Raw genomic sequence first — 18,382 nt, 5'->3', positions numbered from 1 at the left:
ACTGTTTTCATTCCCTCCTTTCCTTTACGGTTTCCCCGTTACCTGGTGTAATGTCACGACTCACTGCGTCCCCATTCCACAAACCGTCACCATTTGAGTTTCCTAGGGCACCATTGAGCCCCCCGGAAACGATGTCCGACCATTTGGGCTCAGCACATCCTGCTACAATTTCTGTCTTAGGTGCAATGCCTGCAGAGCCGTCTCATATGGACTCCGAACCTACCTACCATTCTCCAACCCCCGAAACCGCAGGAGCCCGTTTTCGTAGAGTGTCAAGTCTGGCATATCACAGCTCAGGTCTTCGGGAGAACCGAGAGAGAGGGGTACAACGAAGCTCCAAGTTTTTTGTTGTGGTTATTCCTCCCCCGGCATTGCTTCAAGAACACGGTCAGCTAGGACATACATTATCTCTTGGTCCTCGACACCGTCTTTCGCAGGGAATGCTGTTACCTCTGTTCCCCACGGTAAGGATTAGATTATTTTTTTCACAAGGACTGTCTACTTATAAACAACGATAATCTAGATGTATGGCCAGCTTTCCGCTATTGCGAGGGAATTCAATTTCCCCAGTACTACGGGGATATGTCTCTACTTTCATTTCACAGAAAATGGGATTACCGCTACTCCCCGCATCTCCGATGAATCCTGGCAAATGATCTGGAGCAATGTGTTTGATCCTTCCTTCCCTGCTCCCCGAGTTCCTATCGTTGGAAAAGTGGAATTCGACATAGACATACGGCATGCACGTTGGTATTCAGCTTGGATTGCGTCTACCCACAGAGAGCACGTAGACGTCCCGGCATCTGTAGGCCCCTCCACAGCACCCTCCTTAGCCCACTTCAGAGGGGACAGTAGAAATACAGAATTGGAAATTAACTTTCAAGATGATCAACTGGATAATGAGTCTATCTCTCCTCCATCAATTACACGCCATGGTCGCCATGTACCAAAGAAACTATCATTGGTGGACCGACTTGACTCGTCATTACGTGCGGTCGCAAGAACTGCTACTGCTGCTGCTCATATTTCTCCAGAGCACTCTGCCTCAGCCCGCGCGTTATCACCGATATTTCAGGAAGATGAACCAAAGACTGCAAAGCTCGAAGACAGTCTTGCAAAACGAGTAAAAAGCTGGCGCGCCAGTGCCTCCTTGACACCTAGTGCTCTTGCCGCTAAAGGTCAAACTAGTCTAGAGCCTGCCAATCTTCCGAACACGATGTCCTTGGACGGTGTTGCTGATGGCGAAGACATGGAGGAACTCAACTTGGAAGATTTCACCTGGTCTGTATCTTCTTTGGGTCCCAATGATTGGGAGGAAGGATCAGTTGCATCGGGGCCACGGCTCCCGTCCGTTCATTTGGCAAACCGTATGGAGAGTTCTGTGTGCATGACTCCCTCGGTTTGCACCTCTTTTGGCCCTTCAGATTACACGTTACCATCACCCATACCTAGTTGGGCGCGCGTTATGACTCCCGACATTGCTCATCGCATGTATGAAGACTGTCCTCCAACCCCTAGTACCGCGACCAGCTGGGGACCTCCGTCCGAATATCCCGCTTCTCCAATCAGTTTCGGCAGAGTTTCTTCCGTGGACCTTGGTGACCGTGCTGTCTTCAGTCCGCCTCCAACTCCCATGACAGCTACATCGTGGGGACCACCTTCCGAGTATCCACAGTCTCCAATGAGCTTTGGCAGAGCCCCTTCAGTACATCTCGGTGATCGTCTCGTCTTCAGCCCGCCGCCAACTCCTTCCACTGCAACGACTTGGGGGCCTGCATCTTGGCCCTCTAGTCCTATTACACCTTTCTACGTCCAGACCCCTGACGTAGGCCAACGTGCGTTTGACCCCGAGGATCTTGCTTTGCCAAGTGCTCCTTGGAAACAGGTGTGGCCTTACCACCAACAGCATTTGGATACAGTATCGGGTCCCGAGAGTCAAGTATCGCCATACAACTCAGCCCATGCTCCCAGCGCTGAGTTGACCATGTCGGTTCATGCTCCGTGGGGACATTCATGGCCTTATCACTCGTATGCTAGTCAAGATCTCTCTCCGGTCACAGTTCGGCCTGCGTGCTCTTACCCATCGCTAAAGATTTGTGCGTCCCCCTCTCGTACATATAATTTGAACTAACGAAGGTTTCTCTCAGATCCGTCTGTTTACCCATATTTTGACGATCTTTACCCCGCCAAAGTTTTGGGTGTTAAGTCTACCACGTACTTGAGCTCAATAGATATCTATCCAGCGGTGGATCAACATCAGAAGTCGAACAAACTGGTCAACGTCAAGATAGTTTCAGGATGGCCCACTTTCGAAATATGTACGTCTACCATGAAGTTAAACTGCTTTATCCCTGCTGATCTCATCCTGGACCTGTAGATCCACCTGTGGCCATCGCGGAGCAGTCGCAGAGCTCATATACTCGACATATATCTACCCCGGTGTCAGTCCATCTTCCATGCTCCTACCCGTCGCTGAAGATTTGTGCGTTCCTTCTCGTACATATAAGTTGATCTGACGCAATTTCCTATCAGATCCGTCTGTGTACCCATATTTCGATCTTTACCCCGCAGCGGTTTTGAGTGTCAAGCCTGTCTCGTACCTAAGCTCAATTGATATCTACCCAGCGGTGGATCAACATCAGAAGTCGGACAAAGTGGTCAACGTCAAGGTAGTTTCAGCTTGGCCCACTTTCGAAATATGTACGTCTACCATGTAGTCAAATACTTCATCTCTGCTAATATTATTTTGAACCTGTAGATCCACCTGTGGTCATCGCGGAGCAGTCGCAGAGCTTGGATACTCGTCATGGATCGGTCCCGGTGTCAGTTCGTCTTCCGTGCTCCTACCCATCGCTGAAAATTTGTGCGCATTCTTACCATCTATCTATAAAATCTGGTCTGATGACTGAATATATCAGATCCATCAGTGTATCCATATTTCGACGATCTTTATCCCGCTGAGGTTGAGCCTACTTCCTACCTAAGTACACTCGATATCTACCCAGTTGTGGATCAAGGTCATCAAGGTCATCAATTGAGTAGAGTAATTCACGTCGAGGTCGCTTCAGCGTGGCCCATTTTTGAGATATGTATGTATACTTAACTATCTGTCATTTTTTTCCTCTTCGTTGACTAGTTCTCGAATTGGCAGATCCATCGGTAGACAGCGCTGAGAAATCGCACACTACGTATGCCAGGAATTCACCTGTCTCAGTTCGCCTTCCATATTCTTATCCGACATTGAGACTTTGTGGGTTGCTATGCTGTCTACAAAGCTTGAGCTAATTCTATAACTGTTGTTAGATCCATCTGTGTACCCATATTTTGATGACCTTTACCCCGCGCAGCCTTCCATTACACGGTCTTATCCGGATTCCTTAATTGTCTACCCAGCGATAAAACAACTAAGCAAAGTGGTCCACGTCAAAGTCGTCTCCGCATGGCCTGTGCTTGAAATTTGTTAGTTCACCAACCATAAGTCAACGTACCGCTGAATAATTCTTGAATAGATCCTCCTGTGACGAGCATTGAGCAGTCCTATAACGTGCATACTGGCCATGGATTATCATCGATTTCAGTTCGTATTCCATGCACCTACCCATCTCTGAAGATCTGTGAGTTTCCCACCTCTGAATTCATCCCAAGCTCGATTAAAACTGGTATTTTAGATCCTTCTCTGTACCCATACTTTGATGATCTTTACCCCGCTAAACCTCAAACGGAAGAGACTGTTCCTTATCCTCAGATCTATCCACCAACGAGCGGACGTCAGGACTCCGCTATTATCGAGATATATCCTGCAATGGGAAAACCTTTTTTGAAACCCATTACCCGGTCTTCATTATCTTATCCTTTGAGCGCCTTCGACATTTGTCAGTCTGGTCACATTATGGAGGCTACTGCAACTGACATTGATTTTTTGCAGATCCCCCGGTGCAATCTGAGGCGGCCACACAAAATTGGCATTCTCTTAGTGAAAGCAAGCCAGCTGGAACTGTGGACCCGTCATCGGCATACCCTATCTTTGATCTGTGTTCGTGACTTTTGTTTTGCCGTTGTTGATTGAACTCAATTTTATTTCAGACCCTGCGGTGTATCCACGTAACTCTTCTTCATTTGCTCACCCAGTGGTCTTCGCGGTTTCCAATACCTGCAAGACAAGGCAGTACCCAGACTTCATCCTCTATCCCTGTCGCCAGTATCCGGATTTCAATTTATATCCTCCCCAAGAGAATAAGGATCAAAGCATACCAAAAACTGTTGCAAGATATGGCGTGTTTGATTTATGTACGCTCTAGAAAACCTGCGTCATCGAAACAGCTCTCCTCATTTCGCTTTCTAGATCCGGCGGTATATCCTCATATATTGCCCTATACTCCCATGATGTCTGTTGTTAGGCCATCAAAATCGTCTTCGAGTAGGCATGTCGCTCGCTCTCATAAGAGTCTCCACGCTGAGGTATTCCCTCTTGGCTTTGTATCTACTCCAGCCGTGATGTTGCAGGAAGATGTCAAGAAGATTGTTGCGAATCTCAAAGGTCATCGTTCGCATCGCGAACTCCATGACGAAGTATTTCCAGATGGCGTAGTTATCACTCCTAATGGAACAGTGACACCGAGAGTGTCCCGGACTCTAACTCGCCCGGAAGTACCTCCTCGTCCAATCGGAGCACGCGTTAGGTCTGGTTCTGTTTCTCACCGGCCGCTTAGCTTTGTGGGTCCTCTGCCGTCCTATGGACTTCCTGCACGACCAAACGTCCGTCTCTCCACCTATAATGAAACTGTTTCTGCCCCTACAAACACTTCCATAGGCTCAATTGACCGTAGTACATACCCTGTATCGACCGTGTCTACTCCATCCAGTGCTCCCTTGCCCATTCGTAGCTCCACAATTCGAACAGGTATACCAGGTACATCTTCGACAGACCCAGGACTACAGAGTCCTTTAAGAAGGGTATCGTCTTCCGCTGCTCCGACGAGGACTTCTTCTATGCGGAGTGCTAATACTGGGCTTGCACCTGTAGCGGAGGGAGCTAATAGTTCACTTGAACGTTCGGCCTCGATGGGTCTTCGTCGACCTGTGATACTATCAAGTAGAAATGACGAGCCCAGGACTGTGCACAAGAAGCGAGATAGCGTGGTTCTACGGAGAATCAGGGCTTTTGAAGAAAGTGAGTGATCTGAGAATTCAGTCTAAATGTGTTTAATAAATTGTCATCAGCGGATCCGGATTCAACGCGTCACTCCCTGAATAGGACTCTGAAAGAATTCCCCTTGCCTCCCCCTCCCCCACCTCCTACCGGCAGTCTTCCTCCTGTGCCTATACGCCGTACCCCAATCTAGGCCGTGATTTATTGAAAGGATTGATTTCCTGTATTTTATTGTCTAATAATCGTCGATACACAATCACTTTTTGTCGTGTCAAATTGGAGTTCTGTATTCAAGTAAACTGAGCAATGATATATGTAAGTAAGCAAAACTAGTTATAAGGTGGTGGCTGATCAGCAGCAATAACATTGTCCTCTTCAATGTCGGTGTTTGCCCTTTCTCGTGCTTCCTTTCGTGCTGCAATCTCTGCGCGAGCTGCTCTTAATTGCCTTTCCCTTTCGTCGTGTTCCATTTTGGTCCTACGATCCTCCATGAATGCCAACTGTACCTTTTCGATTACTTCTGCTCTGGCTTCTTGCACAGTTTGTTTTGATACTGACGCCCGTGCCTTCTTTTCCTCATGCAGGTCCAACGACTCCTTCAGCATCGCACTCCCAATCTCGAGATCTGACATACGCTTCGGATTGAAAACGAAGTACGGTTGAACTAGATACGAAATCTTGTTATGAGAAATTATCGCAAGGCACTCTAGAACTCACAATCCACGACCTAAACAAGCCATATCCATACGATTGAGTACCTGGAATAGAAGTTTCAGAGGATATCAAGGCGCACCTCTGGATGAAAGCCGAGCTACGTTGCGCCACAGATGATGATGAGATAACCATCTACTACATACAATTTGACTCAACTCACTTCTCGAAGGAATTCTACTGTGCCCTTCAGAGTCATTATATGTTTCTGTATCTGTCTACAAAGCCAGAAGTGTTGGAATTGGAAGACGATATGTAGCACTCCTCAAAAACCTACGTATTTGTTGTCCTGAACCGCTGAAATTTGGGGTTTTCAGGTTCCCGAATCAAGTTCTCCGATAGCTTATACAGAATCTTGAGAAGCGATCAGTTTTTTCAATATATTGATAGAGGTCGGAAGCTAACCTTCATTGACTCTACGGCTTCTGGCTCTGGATTTGGTCGCAGGATACCAGGATCTATCAGTCTTCGGAATTTTTGGCGCTTTGCGTGCTCTGCAGCCATTTCAGCTGGAGAGGGACCATGAGACTGCTGCGCGCTCAACCGTCGCTCTACGGCTTCAGCTAAGCGGCTGTGTGGAGGGCTTTCCATTATAGTAGACAGTAGACAGGCAAATAGGTATTGCTTCTCACCACGTGTGGTGAGTCAATGTATATATATTAAAATTACATGATATAAGATACTAACCAGACCACTCATCTCGTTGCAGCTGGTCGGAATCCTCAACGGGTGGCAACGAGGAATGGCTAGTATATCTCCGATGCTCATCCATCGCCACCAGATCATCATCAAATGAACTCTCGCTACTCCACCCATCCTCATCCATCTCGTTTTCTCTCAAGACCAAAACGTTTGGGAATGATTTCGTTGGTGGTCTCAGCATATGGCCTGAAGGAAGATTATCGCCGTTTGTTGTCCTATTTAGCATAGGCTCTGTGCGCCTATTAGGTGTGGATCCAGGATTTACAAGTTCTGCTGATGCATTTCTTGAACTAAGACCCTTCCCTCCATTGTTCGCGCGAGGCTTCAGTTGTCCGTTCGCGGATTGGTGACGACGACGGAAGTATTTGCGTGATGCAGATGCGTAAGCGTTTTCTGCGTCAGTGTCCACTGATATGGGTGCATCGGTCCCTGTGTAAGAAGGGGTAGTCGAAAGTCGCGCAGGAAGTGCGATAGTTTGCGTGTTGACTTGTCTGCCGGAGTTTTGCAGTGTTCGACGAACCAGTTGACGTCCGAGGAATATCTGCCTCTCAATTCGAGCTCGGTTTTCGATCATATGAAGCTGGATTTCGAGTAAACCCTCATGCGACAAATTTATAAACAGGAACTCACTTTAGGAAATGTTACGATCTGACCGACTCTCATCATCCTTTCCAACTCTGGTGGATCAGGATCTGTCAAGATACGGAACCAGTCCTAGTACTCCATCAGCCAAGAATTGAACAAGTTTCAAAGCAACTCACCCAAAATCTAGTTCTTGGCCATATTCTACATCAAAGCATCAATATGGGGGTCGACTTTATGAGGTTTATTTGAAACGACCTACGTGACGGCACCATCGAAGCGTTGGAGGAAAACAGATGACCAATCCTGGCCAAGTAGTTGTGGCAGCAGTTCCAAATCACGGATAACTACGTACACGTATATTCAGAATATCGATCAACGGACAGTCGAAATCTTCACACCTTTGAAGTTTTTCGTCAGTTCGTGCTTTAAGGCTTGTTCGGCAGCGGAAAGAAGAAAGTTCCCCCTCCAACCTATTGGCAAGTATTGTAGTGATGACCAAGTTAATATGACTAAAATAATATACATACCTTTGCCTTTGGAATGAGCCACGGGCTTGCCAGCTGAGCCTCGAGGGGCAAAAAAGAACAAATGCACATGTGGATTGACCTGGGATACCACAGGATGGGTGACTATTCCAATCGTGACTAAGAGGTGTGAAAAAGATAGGGACCACATACCATTGAAATAAAGGTTTAGAGCCTGAACCGGAATGTCAACCTATGGAATTCAAAGTGAAATCAGCAAAAGTTCAGAAGTGAAAGCCAATGAAGACGATGTCGGATAAAATATAGACTCCTCCAACTTACTCTCAATGATCCATCTTTCCACTTGCTTCCCCAATTCCACGGTACAATACTCCCATCTTTCAGTTTTGACATCAAAGGTACAGGATTCAGAATTCCCGGTACTGCTGCAGATGCCAGAAGCGCTGACCAAATGACAGTATCAGGGGCAGTAAGATAGTTGAGTAACTTCGTCGGACTGTGCCTATCGGCTGGGATGACTGAAGAATAGCACGCATTGTGTCAAGACAATACCTTCAGCTAAAACATCATGATATGTGCGTACCAGAGATATTCAGGACGCGACCTGTCCGAAGATAGGCTTCCTTGAACGTCATCGAACCTCGAGTGAAGAACGAACATTTGCGTGCCCAGCTGTGTCCAGTATCAGTCAGAACTCGGTCCAGGCTGTAGGTCAAAGAGGTCAAGATCCACTCACGATATGCTATCGAACCGAGCCCCAGTTGTCCAGGCGCGTCTTACCCAGATCTTGAACGGATCCTCACATGCTGTGAGTCTGTTCGCTAAATCTGGGACTAAGAGAATTTTCAATTCATCGTCAGTCCTCGTACAGGTCAGTGCAGCTATGAGACCGCCTGCGGATGTCCCTGTGATGACTCGGGGAAGGGGTTTCTCTGCATCGAGAAAGGCTTTGACAACTCCGAAATGATAGTACCCGAATGACGCTCCCCCGGAGAGACAGAGGGCGGAGATACCATAGTTAGTGTTTGCGCCTTTGAAGAACCTTGATTGCAATGTGAGATGGCGATAGACGGATATGTGGATTACACACCTTTTCTTTTCGTCAAGGGTGATATCTGGAGAATCACGCACGAATTCGAGCGCTTTTTCTTGTTCGTCGTAATAGGACTCTATCAAATCTTTCGTTCCGATATAGGTCTTGAAAGTCTAAATGAGCTCTCGAGGAAAGCACACCTATCGCAATAATGGCTCACTTCACTGTACAGCCTGAGCGAAATCCTTGGTAAAACTTCGGTCGGAATCGATGAATGGCTTTGCTTACCTCGGGGACTCGACGCCTGTTGATTGTGTTCAGAAAAACGCGTTAAATTGATATCCGGCACTCACCAGCAAAGTTTGCCCTGATACAAGTTTCGAGCACACCCATACATCCTCTCGCATCTTTCTTTTCTCGTAATGCCCTCAAGGAGCGTTTGACTTTCCTCACTAGTTTCCAATCATAGAATGCATCTTCATCAATCTTCTTCCATTCATCAAAGTGTAGATATTGGTCTAACGTGGCTGCCGCATCTTTCCATTCCTTGACAAAATATAAGGATAAGTCAACGGTGCTTTGTCATTGGGCCATCCCGGAATGTGGTTCGCACCTGGTAGGTTTGTGCACCACGAAGACGTTTTCTCAGAACACCCTTTTGACCACGCCCTGAGGAATGTAGGAGTGTCAGATATACGTACTAGATCAACTGGATTTTCGCCCGTACATGAAAATATCCATTCCTTTGTGTTCACGACCTGCCTAATCAAAACATAGAGGCCGAACTCGATAGCGATGAAGAGAAATATAAAGAACTAAACAAATACACGATGCATCAGAAATACATCGAGAAAAGTAAGGGGTAAGTGGATTGCTTACCAGGAGAGGCCACCTGAGCAAAATAAATGTCCAATCATGTTTCCGCACAGCAGAGGCCGATGTTCCCTTCTTCTTCCGTCTAAGCCCCAAAATAAACCTCAGAGTCAATTCCCTACACCCAGTCTAAGGCGCACCTCTTGACGCGAAGATTTATCGGAGCAAAATCTGACAAAGCAGTGACTTTTCGAACTCGAACACTACTGTGATGACTGATAGCTGGAGAGCCAGGAGGTATTGGAGAGTTAGCTTCGGGTATATGGATGTCGTCGTTGCGCAGAGCTTCTGCATAAGCTTGTATATGCCTAGCCTGGATGTTCAGAGTACTCTGGCTTCATAGCTACAGATCATAGCTCACGCTTCATCTACATAGTCTGCTTCTAGGAGCTCTGTCAATCGTCTACCGCGGGTTGTAGAATTTGGCATTAACACAAGAAGTAAGTTAGTTACGGTGGGAAAGCTCCGGATCACGGCTACAAATACAAGTAACGTCATCCCTCTCACCCCAATCCTTCTCACAAATCTTGTCTTCGATAACACCACTAAGTAAAACCAGGCGGGACTCCACATGCGTTCTGGACAAAGGATTCCGAGTTGATAGGCTAGTACCCTTATATTAGCTGGTGCGGTTAGCAACATCAATATCAGGTGTTGCCCACCGTGTTGCAGAACCAAGTGCCTTCAGAAGCCGAGTTAGCAGAGAGAGTACACTCGCCTTGATAGCTGTATAAGACATTAGAGTACAGCAATAGAACTGAGATTATCCAAGTTTAGAGCCGCACCCAAGTTCAGTATTATACAAGTTGATAGGTACTGACTGCCATTCAAGGGCGCTGAAAACCCATCCTCCGCCCTAGGAAATAAAACTATTTTGACGAGAATAGATACAAACAAAGGTGAAGCTCACTAAACCGACGTTGCAAGCCACTCCGGGATTGTTCAGTTGCGTGAATGTAGCGCTGTTGAATCTGTCTCCAAGGTCGTCCTCGAAAGTCACCTGGAACGTGGCTGGAACATTGAAAACTACCCACGAACAAGCTCAAAGATTATCGAAAAGAGAGCGTGCTCAGGGGGACGTACAGTTAAAGCTGACAGTGACCAAGTTAGCTGGAGATTGTGCCAGGACGCGCGCGACAGGGACCAACAGAACAAGAACAGTGAACACAGAGCAGAGACGCATCTTTAGGAGGCCGATTATACGATTTGTGCAATATGCAATCACATTTAAAGGCAAGGAAATGAATAGATATGTCAATGACAAAAGGTGTGCCAATAAGTTATCTGCCTAAACGTCCTTCAAGTTCAACTTGGTTCCGCGCGATATATATAACGTTGATTTGAGAGCCGAATAGAAGAACCTATGGGATAGAGGAGAGGGCATCTCAGATGCTGTTAGTTAGTGAGTTTACATAGATGTCACAGAAGACGACGACACAGCAAGAATTTGCTCCCAATCGAGGATAGGGGCCCGGGGGTCAAACGGTGTTGGCATTTTGCAAGTTGTGAAAGATTTGGGAGATGTATCAGCATCACGGCTTGTGAATCCAACGCCTCACTTGACTTTCACTAGACATTGTCAGTACTTGCCAGTAATTACTTGCCCTGCTCATCTGACACTAGACCAACACCATATCTCTTTCATAAATCAGTCAAGATGGACAGACACAAGTCAGCGTGGTACCGATCAACCAAAAAATATGTGGAGCTCCCAGCTGCCGATTGGGAGTTTCGAAGACAGTGCTGGACATAGACGTGATGTTCGCAGGAGCAGCTTGACTTGCGCTTAACGACACTATCAGCAGTAGAGCAATTTAGAATGGTATAAATGCAAAAGCAGAAGTGAAAGCGATTGTCGTACAGAAATAGTGGACGGCGCAAAAACATAAACAAGAGCGTGACGGGGGTGCCGGGCACAGAAAAACGCTTCGGTGTATGTCTTGATTGTAATTTGTCGGAGGGGGCTGGTTAGATCTTGAATGATGGCCTCAGCTTGAATACTGTTGATTCTCTGCAACATAGCGGTCCATGGTGGGTCAACCTGAACAACTTGAGTCCTAGATCATCTTGCGCGGAACGCTCAAGTAACCTGCAAAATGTCGTAGGTGAATAGCCATTCAAATTTGAAAATTGCAAAACCCCGAACAATCCATCTCTTCGCTTGCTTGCTTGATACTAGGAAGACATATATGGGAAGTGAGATAGTCGGTTAAGCGGGGATGACCGAGAAATTAAAATTCTCTATGAGTGGTGTTATGATCTGCATAGATAAGCGCATAGCGGGCAATAGCGAGACATGCCAGGACGCGGCTCAGACCTGTCTAAAGATGGGCTTTCTTGTATACTCTCGTCCAAACTAGTCAGACGTAGCTGCGCTTCAAGCTTGACAGCAATAGCAATCATAACCTGTTCTTCTCTGTTCGTGCGATATGATCAAAACGGGCAAGCACAATCTATTGCGGTGAAAGGATCCTCGTAAAACTTTCCATCAGCTGTGGCCTGTGTATTTTCTTAGGTTTCCTCAAACGACAGGCTTCGACGACAGCCCAATGTCCCATCCAAGAACAGCCTGAGGAAAGGGGAGGGGCCAGGTGATATTTGGAGAATCGCGCAAGCGTTTGACTGTTCGATCTTGTTCATAGCAATAAGATCTGATAAGATCTCACTTTGCCATTGCTGTACAGCCACTTCTGAGCCGAGCCTGTACTGGAGAATCGCTATCAAGAAAATCAATCCAACTCAACTCTAGTGTGATGTAACAACACGAATTGATATTACGAAGGGGTCAATGGAAGCAGCTTTCTCTAATTTTGACGCCGCGAGTTTCTCATAGACATACAGTACGTGTTCCTCAGTGGCTTGATGTCGCTGCCGCGACTTGTGGTACCCAAGTTGGAGGCCTGCTTGTGAAGTCGATGCTAGTCAATGGGATACAGTCGAATAAAAATGCAAATAAATTTGCTTTGCAGAAACACGATCACGCGATTTTGATGTCATGTCTCCCACGCCAATACGCGTTCATCGATATCGCGTGCGTAGGCCATCTCATGCATGCAGTTTACATAGCTTGTAATTTTTTATGCCTGAGACTTGCAGTCACCGTAGTGGACATAGCACTGAGAAGACCTTATCAGTTTCTGATAGATGTATCGTGTGTCGGAGCAATTTGAGGACCGCTCAGGAGGTCGATGTATCTCTTCTGCAATCGATGGCGTTTCTATACGGAATATCCATGTGTTGAAAGAGTGAATGGAGCTCATGTCATGCTAATATCTGCTAAATATGAGTGATATCATGATGGATGAAGGTGTCGATGGTAACTGCACTGGTTTGCTTTGTTCTTTTTTGTGATATCATTAATTTGGATATCATGGAAATATTTAACGACCGCAGCCTAGGCAGCACGTCATGTATATTTTTGGAAACGGGTTACCGTATAAAAGCCAGCAGTCATTTGACTAGATCCTTCATCAACTTATTCTTTTACACCCATCTACCATCTTTATCATTTTCAAACAATGGGTCTCTTCTCTGATGATTCTGACCAGGTGCGTCCTTAAGAGCTATCCATCGTTGTCCTCTTTGCTCATCGTTTTGTAGGCTCAAGCTTGGGATCAAGTAAACAACGCTCCTCACAAGGCTGAGCTCTCCCATGAACTGCTCGCTGCTGCCGCCTCCTACGAGGTTTGTCGTACCTTTCTTTCGCCGACAGTACTTGGGTACTGACTTCTCTTTGTCTATAGGCCGCCAAGGCATACGAGAAACATGTTGCAGACAATGGCGAGCCTGATTCGCACGCAACAAGAAATGAGCTTCTTGCTACCTTTGCTGGTGGTTTCATTGATCGTATCGTTGAAACCAAGGGAGTAAGTGGTCGTTGATGCTGTTATTTGCCTTGAATTCTTATATTTTCTCAGCTCGACTTCATCGACAAGGAGAAGGCTCAGTACCACGCAAAGAAGCAGCTAGAAGCTCAATTCTGAACGATTTAAACACAAGCAACAGAATGTATATACATATCTATGTAATATAAAAACAAATGCGTTACAACAAATGACATTTGAACTTGGCTTCTCACTACCATGTTCCTTGAAAACGTGCTGCTTTTATCACTTCCTCTCATTGTCACTGCATATCCTATCAACGTTCTCAACTCGTCTGGCAGCGCAACGACTTTTGCAGTCTTGCTCGCTGTAGCTCTTTCTGTCACTGTTCTGGTCCTCACCAAATTTCTGTATATGAGATACAGACGATCTCATGTTTCGTACAACTTCTCCGATTGTTCTCTTAAATCCTCTCAGCGATCTACGACTTCATTCTTTTACAATTCTGAAAAACTCGTTAAGCCTGGCAAGGCTGCCTTTCTTGTTGGCTTCTTCGGTTCGCCCTCCTGGGAAACCAGTGTGAAGACCTTGTACGATGGACCTTCTGTTTACTCGAATCAACTTCAATTTCAATCTCGCCGAAGCCAGAAATTTGCACGCCGTACTTCTCGTTTTTCTATCAGCGAGTTTGGTGGACTGAGACGCTCTACTCGCTATTCGGACACGAGCGACAGCCGTGCTCTTTCAAACACTTTGGTCGCGCTGTCACATCCACCTCCGCATTCCTACGCCTCATCGCCGACATATCCTGCTGACGCACGAACCAACTCGTCTGGTCGGCGCTATTCTCTTCCAGTAACGCGTCAAATGCATCCAGAACATCCTAATGATCGTCGTAGGAGACCTTCTAGTCTCAAGAGCTCAAGGAGTCATAGATTTGATTCGCTACCTATTCCAGGATTGAGGCTTGTCAATTTGGTAAATAACAACCCAGATCTTCTCCATCAAACTTCGTTTTTAGACTTTGAACCCTTTTCGCCTACTCCTTCGTCAATGCATTCTAGGTCAAAATCCAAATCCAGTCGCGCTTCAAGTTGTATTCCTCCTTTGCCTCCCTTGCCAGCCTCAGTCTTGTTGTCTCCACTTCCAGATCTACCAGAATCCATCTCAAACGAGGGTAGAAGCTACATCTCAAGCCCATACGCCTTGTCTCCTAAACAAACTTCTCTCAATGAAATCAAACTGTCTCCCGTAATACCTGGCGCGGACACTGGGATGACTATCACTCGCCGTCCTTCGCAAACTTCTGGCACCCTCCCGCGCATTAAAGCTCAACCTAGTCGATCGCCCTCCCTCCGAAGTCGAAAGAGTCCTATAGTCGGACCTTCTCCGCTAAGGATCGTCACTCTCCCGGAAGGTTCACTAGCGAATCTCAATAAAGAAATAGACAAAGACCTTCTACCTTCCATCCCTAGCCTTTCCTCAAGCACCGGTTCTGCCACCGCACCTGCATCTCACGCTGGAGAATGGTCGAAACATCAAAATTATGCTGATCTGGGAATTGGCTATCCATCTTCTTGGGGTCTAGGGCTGGGGCTAGAGGAAGGAGGGACGTCTCAAATACAATCCGAGATCGTTTCCGAGAATCGTTCCAGTGTTCCTTGTAGACTGTCCCAAGCTGCTTCCACTCAATCTCAAATGCCTTCTTCCCCTGATGCGGATGCAATGCTTGGAATTATTCAGGAACTCGTAGAAGAGACGAGTCAGTGGGATGACAGTTTGTTTATGGATACCAGTTTTAAGGCGTTGATCGAGAACTCCCGGTCGACCTCTTCCGACTCTCCATTATCATCATCGAAATCATCTCATCACTCTCATCAGCCGTCTGGACCCAGAGAAGTAGCGCCTCCTGTTCCAAGTCCTCCAAGCAGCAGAAGCAGCAGCGACTCTGCTAGGCCCAGGACACATTCATCCAGCTCAGTAACATCAGCGAAATCCAAAGCCCCCTCTATAGCTGTTAATGGTGCGGCGGTTACCAGAGCCCCTGGCAACACTTCCAGCCCCCGCAATTCTAGCACCATCGGTACAGAGCGCAAACTCAGTCCTAAATCAATCTTGAAGAAAACTCTCATGATGCCTTCGCGTTCCGTCGAGTTTGAGCTGGGGTTGGTCGGGCTCGATGCGGTGAGGATGGAAAACTTTAGGATGAGTGCGTATGAGAGTCCGAGGTTGCATGGGGGTGGATATGATGAACCCATTGTAGACTATGTCATGCATATACCTACTATGCCTGGGGCATATGAACATGGGTCTGTTTTGACTCCGTTACAAGAGATTAGTGAGGAGCAAGAGCAGGAAGCTGAGCACGTGCAAGTTGTGCAAAGGTTGGTTGTTTTTTTCGATAAAGACTGCTGAGTATGTTAAACTGATTTGGGACAGGGAAGTTCAAGATGTAGGCCTGGCTTGGTAACCCATGTGTGCGCGCAGTTCCGATAGCAAACCGTTTTTTGAATCATCGCCTTTACTTTGTCTCTCTCTGTCTCTTACCAAAAGTTTTTACTCTGTTCAAAACTTTGACATTATTCATGACAATCATCTGTCTTTCTGCCTTATCGAACCGTTCAATCGTTACTGTACCGCCAGCGGATCACTCTGGGAAGCAACCATTCCTTAATTTTATCATGTATTGTGTCCTACAAGACACGGAATGCAATATATCTCCTCACAACCAATAGCGATACAAATAAGTATAAGTACAATCCATCCGTCTATGAGATTCAAAAAGTCTAGTCTAACGCGAGCCCATTGCGCGCCTCAAAAATTTAGTCAGACTTGAGTGCCCGTTTCTCTCTACACTCTTCTTGACATCCTCACGATCCACCGAGCATCGATACTTGAGAAAATTCTTCCCTGCGTTAACAGATGGACCTGAGAGGGAGACAAAGATCTGGGCGGAGATCAAGTGCTCGAACGCCTATATATGAGAAAGAATTGTCAGTCAAGAACACGGTTAGGGAGCATATGAAATACTTACAGCCAAAAGCACTTGTCTTGAGCAGCGGACCATGCCGATGCTGTTACCACGAAGTTGCACTGGGGCAACGGCTGAGACGCGAATAGCGTTACGAACATACTCGTAAAGCATCTCAAAGGTAAGAGCAGGGTACCCGTCACTGTCTGCCTGATAGAAGGCAAGAAGGAGACAGAGAGATGGATAGTTTAGGGCTGCAGTTTACATGAGGGACAGACTTTCTAACGAAGGCAGCCAGTGGCACGTACTATGAAGGTAAGCAAATTCTGGTCGGATACGCTGTGTTTCGGCGGAGAGCTCTAGTTGGCTTGCAGTCAACCAGGGAGAAACCGGTTTTAGGTTCAGCACAGGAGAAACCTGCAGCTTGGCATTAAATACCTCTCAAAAAAACATAAGCAAAGAAAACCCACGAATAATCGAGCGAGCGACCTGATATCCCCTGTGATACTGCAGGCTTCCTCTAGAATACGTGTGGTTTTAGGATCGGTCAAAAAATCATCGACACTTGCGTTCCACATGTCACTGAACTCTTCGTCAACCTTATAATCCTCCATAGAAGGAGTCAACATTGCCCTAGTGATGTTCTTGGCCTGTGATGCTTTGATAGAAGCGGAAGTTCTGATCATTCTTCCAGAAAAGCGACTTTTTACGCGCTTCTCTAGAGCCATGAGCGTATCCATCCGGCTCGTCACACCTACGACAGCGAATCCGTTGTTTCTTCCGCCTGCTCGGCAGCTTTGGACTGTGTCAAGAAGGGAATAGAGAAATGATTGGCGAGGATGGTCAGTAAAAAGATCGAAAGCGTCCAAAATGACGATTGTTGGCCGTCCAAGGGTAGGAATACAGGCAATGAGCGAATGCATGTGAGCTGTGGGGACTGAAAGCTCGACTGCTTCGGCGGGAGTATCGAGGAAAGGGTTATCATCATCATCCTCTAGTGATTCATCGTATGCGGCCCCTCGAATTTCCTCTGGCAGCAGGGCGGGAGAGACTTGAGAACTTAACTGACGAGATAATTCGCGCATAGCGAGACGGTCATTTGTTTGAACTAGCCCAGATAGCCGTATGACAATGGGAGTTTCCTTAAGATTGGATATGCATAGTTCGATTGTCTGTGAAGGAATTGAACAACAATATGTAGAGCCTCATGAACTGTACTCACCTGAGTCTTACCGCTACCCCGGGGACCAAGCAAGAGACAGCTATTTCCCTCTCCTCGGGTCGCCGTTCCATCCAGAAGTTGACTCAATTTTTCCATCGCGATTTCGTTGGTAGATCGTTCGCTGGCATCTTCCGACTCAATGACTGGAGGATGCTGCAAAGCGCGAAGGACTGCGCGTTTTTGAAATGTCAGTGACTCGCACAGATGATGGGACAAGTTTCCTTTGGCAGCATGTCGGGAAGGGGAGCGCTGAGGAGAAGGAACATGTATAGGCGGAGGAATGGCCGGAGGAGGAGTGAGAGACGGGGTTTTCAGCTGCACGGCTTTTGCCTGTAACAGTTGGTGCGCAGCGCGATCTTCAGCTCGTTGTTTGCCATAATTAGTAGAACGAGCCTTTTTTGATGGAGAAGGCTGGGATTCTAAAGGTAAGGCGTCTGCGAACTGAACAGCCTTCGGTTTTGGAAATGCAGGCCTGCGTGAACTGTTGGGTGTAGGAATGACAACATGCACCAATCTCTTGGACCTTTTCGAAGGAGTAGGTGGCACTTCCTGATCGATGATATTGAGCTCATCGTCGCTGGAGTCGTCGCTAAGGTCGTTTGCCGGTACTGACGGTTTCGCGGCGCGACTCTTCCGAGGCGATCCAGTTGCGATTGAAGGAGTAGAAGGAGCAACCCTTGAACGAGTACGCTTCGAAGGGGAATCCTGAATAGAAGTTGAGGAGGCTTTCCGTTTAAGCGCCATGGAGGTCAACAGAAAAAGACAAGAGCACTAATGCTGAGTACTATAACGATCAGTCACGGGCACGTGTTTTTGGCAGTCACGAA

At 46.9% G+C, this 18,382-nt stretch overlaps 7 protein-coding genes across 7 annotated transcripts; 3 read left to right on the top strand and 4 right to left on the bottom strand.

The window, feature by feature from the left end:
* Positions 1–131: 131 nt before the first annotated feature.
* C8R40DRAFT_1166099 (uncharacterized protein) lies at positions 132–5,342 on the top strand (the record flags this gene model as incomplete). The annotated part of the gene is made up of 15 exons (XM_046230797.1): positions 132–464; positions 524–2,096; positions 2,148–2,318; positions 2,378–2,482; positions 2,533–2,700; positions 2,759–2,863; positions 2,919–3,089; positions 3,152–3,250; positions 3,304–3,459; positions 3,510–3,614; positions 3,669–3,872; positions 3,926–4,033; positions 4,084–4,287; positions 4,343–5,170; positions 5,221–5,342. 15 exons carry the CDS (start codon positions 132–134, stop codon positions 5,340–5,342), a joined length of 4,452 nt encoding a protein of 1,483 aa, XP_046090963.1.
* Positions 5,343–5,410: 68 nt separating this feature from the next.
* On the bottom strand, positions 5,411–6,793 carry C8R40DRAFT_450347 (uncharacterized protein). Its single transcript, XM_046235097.1, has 6 exons — positions 6,266–6,793; positions 6,138–6,214; positions 6,024–6,078; positions 5,943–5,960; positions 5,867–5,876; positions 5,411–5,813 (listed from the first exon to the last, which is right to left on the bottom strand). Exons 1-6 carry the CDS (start codon positions 6,449–6,451, stop codon positions 5,479–5,481), a joined length of 681 nt encoding a protein of 226 aa, XP_046090962.1. The 5' UTR covers positions 6,452–6,793; the 3' UTR covers positions 5,411–5,478.
* On the bottom strand, positions 6,480–9,984 carry C8R40DRAFT_1083490 (acyl transferase/acyl hydrolase/lysophospholipase). The gene is made up of 19 exons (XM_046227257.1): positions 9,900–9,984; positions 9,679–9,846; positions 9,545–9,623; positions 9,393–9,480; positions 9,279–9,334; positions 9,019–9,211; positions 8,954–8,969; positions 8,886–8,898; positions 8,723–8,829; positions 8,369–8,674; positions 8,216–8,304; positions 7,954–8,150; positions 7,825–7,864; positions 7,675–7,776; positions 7,546–7,617; positions 7,407–7,491; positions 7,324–7,348; positions 7,193–7,276; positions 6,480–7,142 (listed from the first exon to the last, which is right to left on the bottom strand). The coding sequence occupies exons 1-19, from the start codon at positions 9,965–9,967 to the stop codon at positions 6,543–6,545; spliced, it is 2,388 nt and encodes a 795-aa protein (XP_046090961.1). The 5' UTR covers positions 9,968–9,984; the 3' UTR covers positions 6,480–6,542.
* Positions 9,985–10,045: 61 nt separating this feature from the next.
* C8R40DRAFT_450265 (uncharacterized protein) lies at positions 10,046–10,895 on the bottom strand. Its single transcript, XM_046235096.1, has 4 exons — positions 10,622–10,895; positions 10,449–10,564; positions 10,324–10,394; positions 10,046–10,264 (listed from the first exon to the last, which is right to left on the bottom strand). The coding sequence occupies exons 1-4, from the start codon at positions 10,719–10,721 to the stop codon at positions 10,186–10,188; spliced, it is 366 nt and encodes a 121-aa protein (XP_046090960.1). The 5' UTR covers positions 10,722–10,895; the 3' UTR covers positions 10,046–10,185.
* A 2,008-nt stretch (positions 10,896–12,903) lies between these two features.
* C8R40DRAFT_1083487 (uncharacterized protein) lies at positions 12,904–13,615 on the top strand. Its single transcript, XM_046227256.1, has 4 exons — positions 12,904–13,086; positions 13,139–13,222; positions 13,282–13,404; positions 13,456–13,615. The coding sequence occupies exons 1-4, from the start codon at positions 13,057–13,059 to the stop codon at positions 13,519–13,521; spliced, it is 303 nt and encodes a 100-aa protein (XP_046090959.1). The 5' UTR covers positions 12,904–13,056; the 3' UTR covers positions 13,522–13,615.
* Positions 13,564–16,027, top strand: C8R40DRAFT_1083484 (uncharacterized protein). The gene is made up of 2 exons (XM_046227255.1): positions 13,564–15,746; positions 15,802–16,027. The coding sequence occupies exons 1-2, from the start codon at positions 13,621–13,623 to the stop codon at positions 15,830–15,832; spliced, it is 2,157 nt and encodes a 718-aa protein (XP_046090958.1). The 5' UTR covers positions 13,564–13,620; the 3' UTR covers positions 15,833–16,027.
* A 16-nt stretch (positions 16,028–16,043) lies between these two features.
* Positions 16,044–18,304, bottom strand: C8R40DRAFT_1244844 (origin recognition complex subunit 4 C-terminus-domain-containing protein). Its single transcript, XM_046233612.1, has 5 exons — positions 17,556–18,304; positions 16,804–17,505; positions 16,642–16,750; positions 16,397–16,587; positions 16,044–16,336 (listed from the first exon to the last, which is right to left on the bottom strand). The coding sequence occupies exons 1-5, from the start codon at positions 18,297–18,299 to the stop codon at positions 16,154–16,156; spliced, it is 1,929 nt and encodes a 642-aa protein (XP_046090957.1). The 5' UTR covers positions 18,300–18,304; the 3' UTR covers positions 16,044–16,153.
* Positions 18,305–18,382: the final 78 nt, after the last annotated feature.

The sequence above is a fragment of the Lentinula edodes genome (genome assembly GCF_021015755.1).
Source record: "Lentinula edodes strain Le(Bin) 0899 ss11 chromosome Unknown C8R40scaffold_3, whole genome shotgun sequence".
Classification (NCBI taxonomy): Eukaryota; Fungi; Basidiomycota; class Agaricomycetes; order Agaricales; family Omphalotaceae; genus Lentinula; species Lentinula edodes.
The sequence above is the reverse complement of the archived record's forward strand: the minus strand, read 5'-3'. Positions and strand labels throughout refer to the sequence as shown.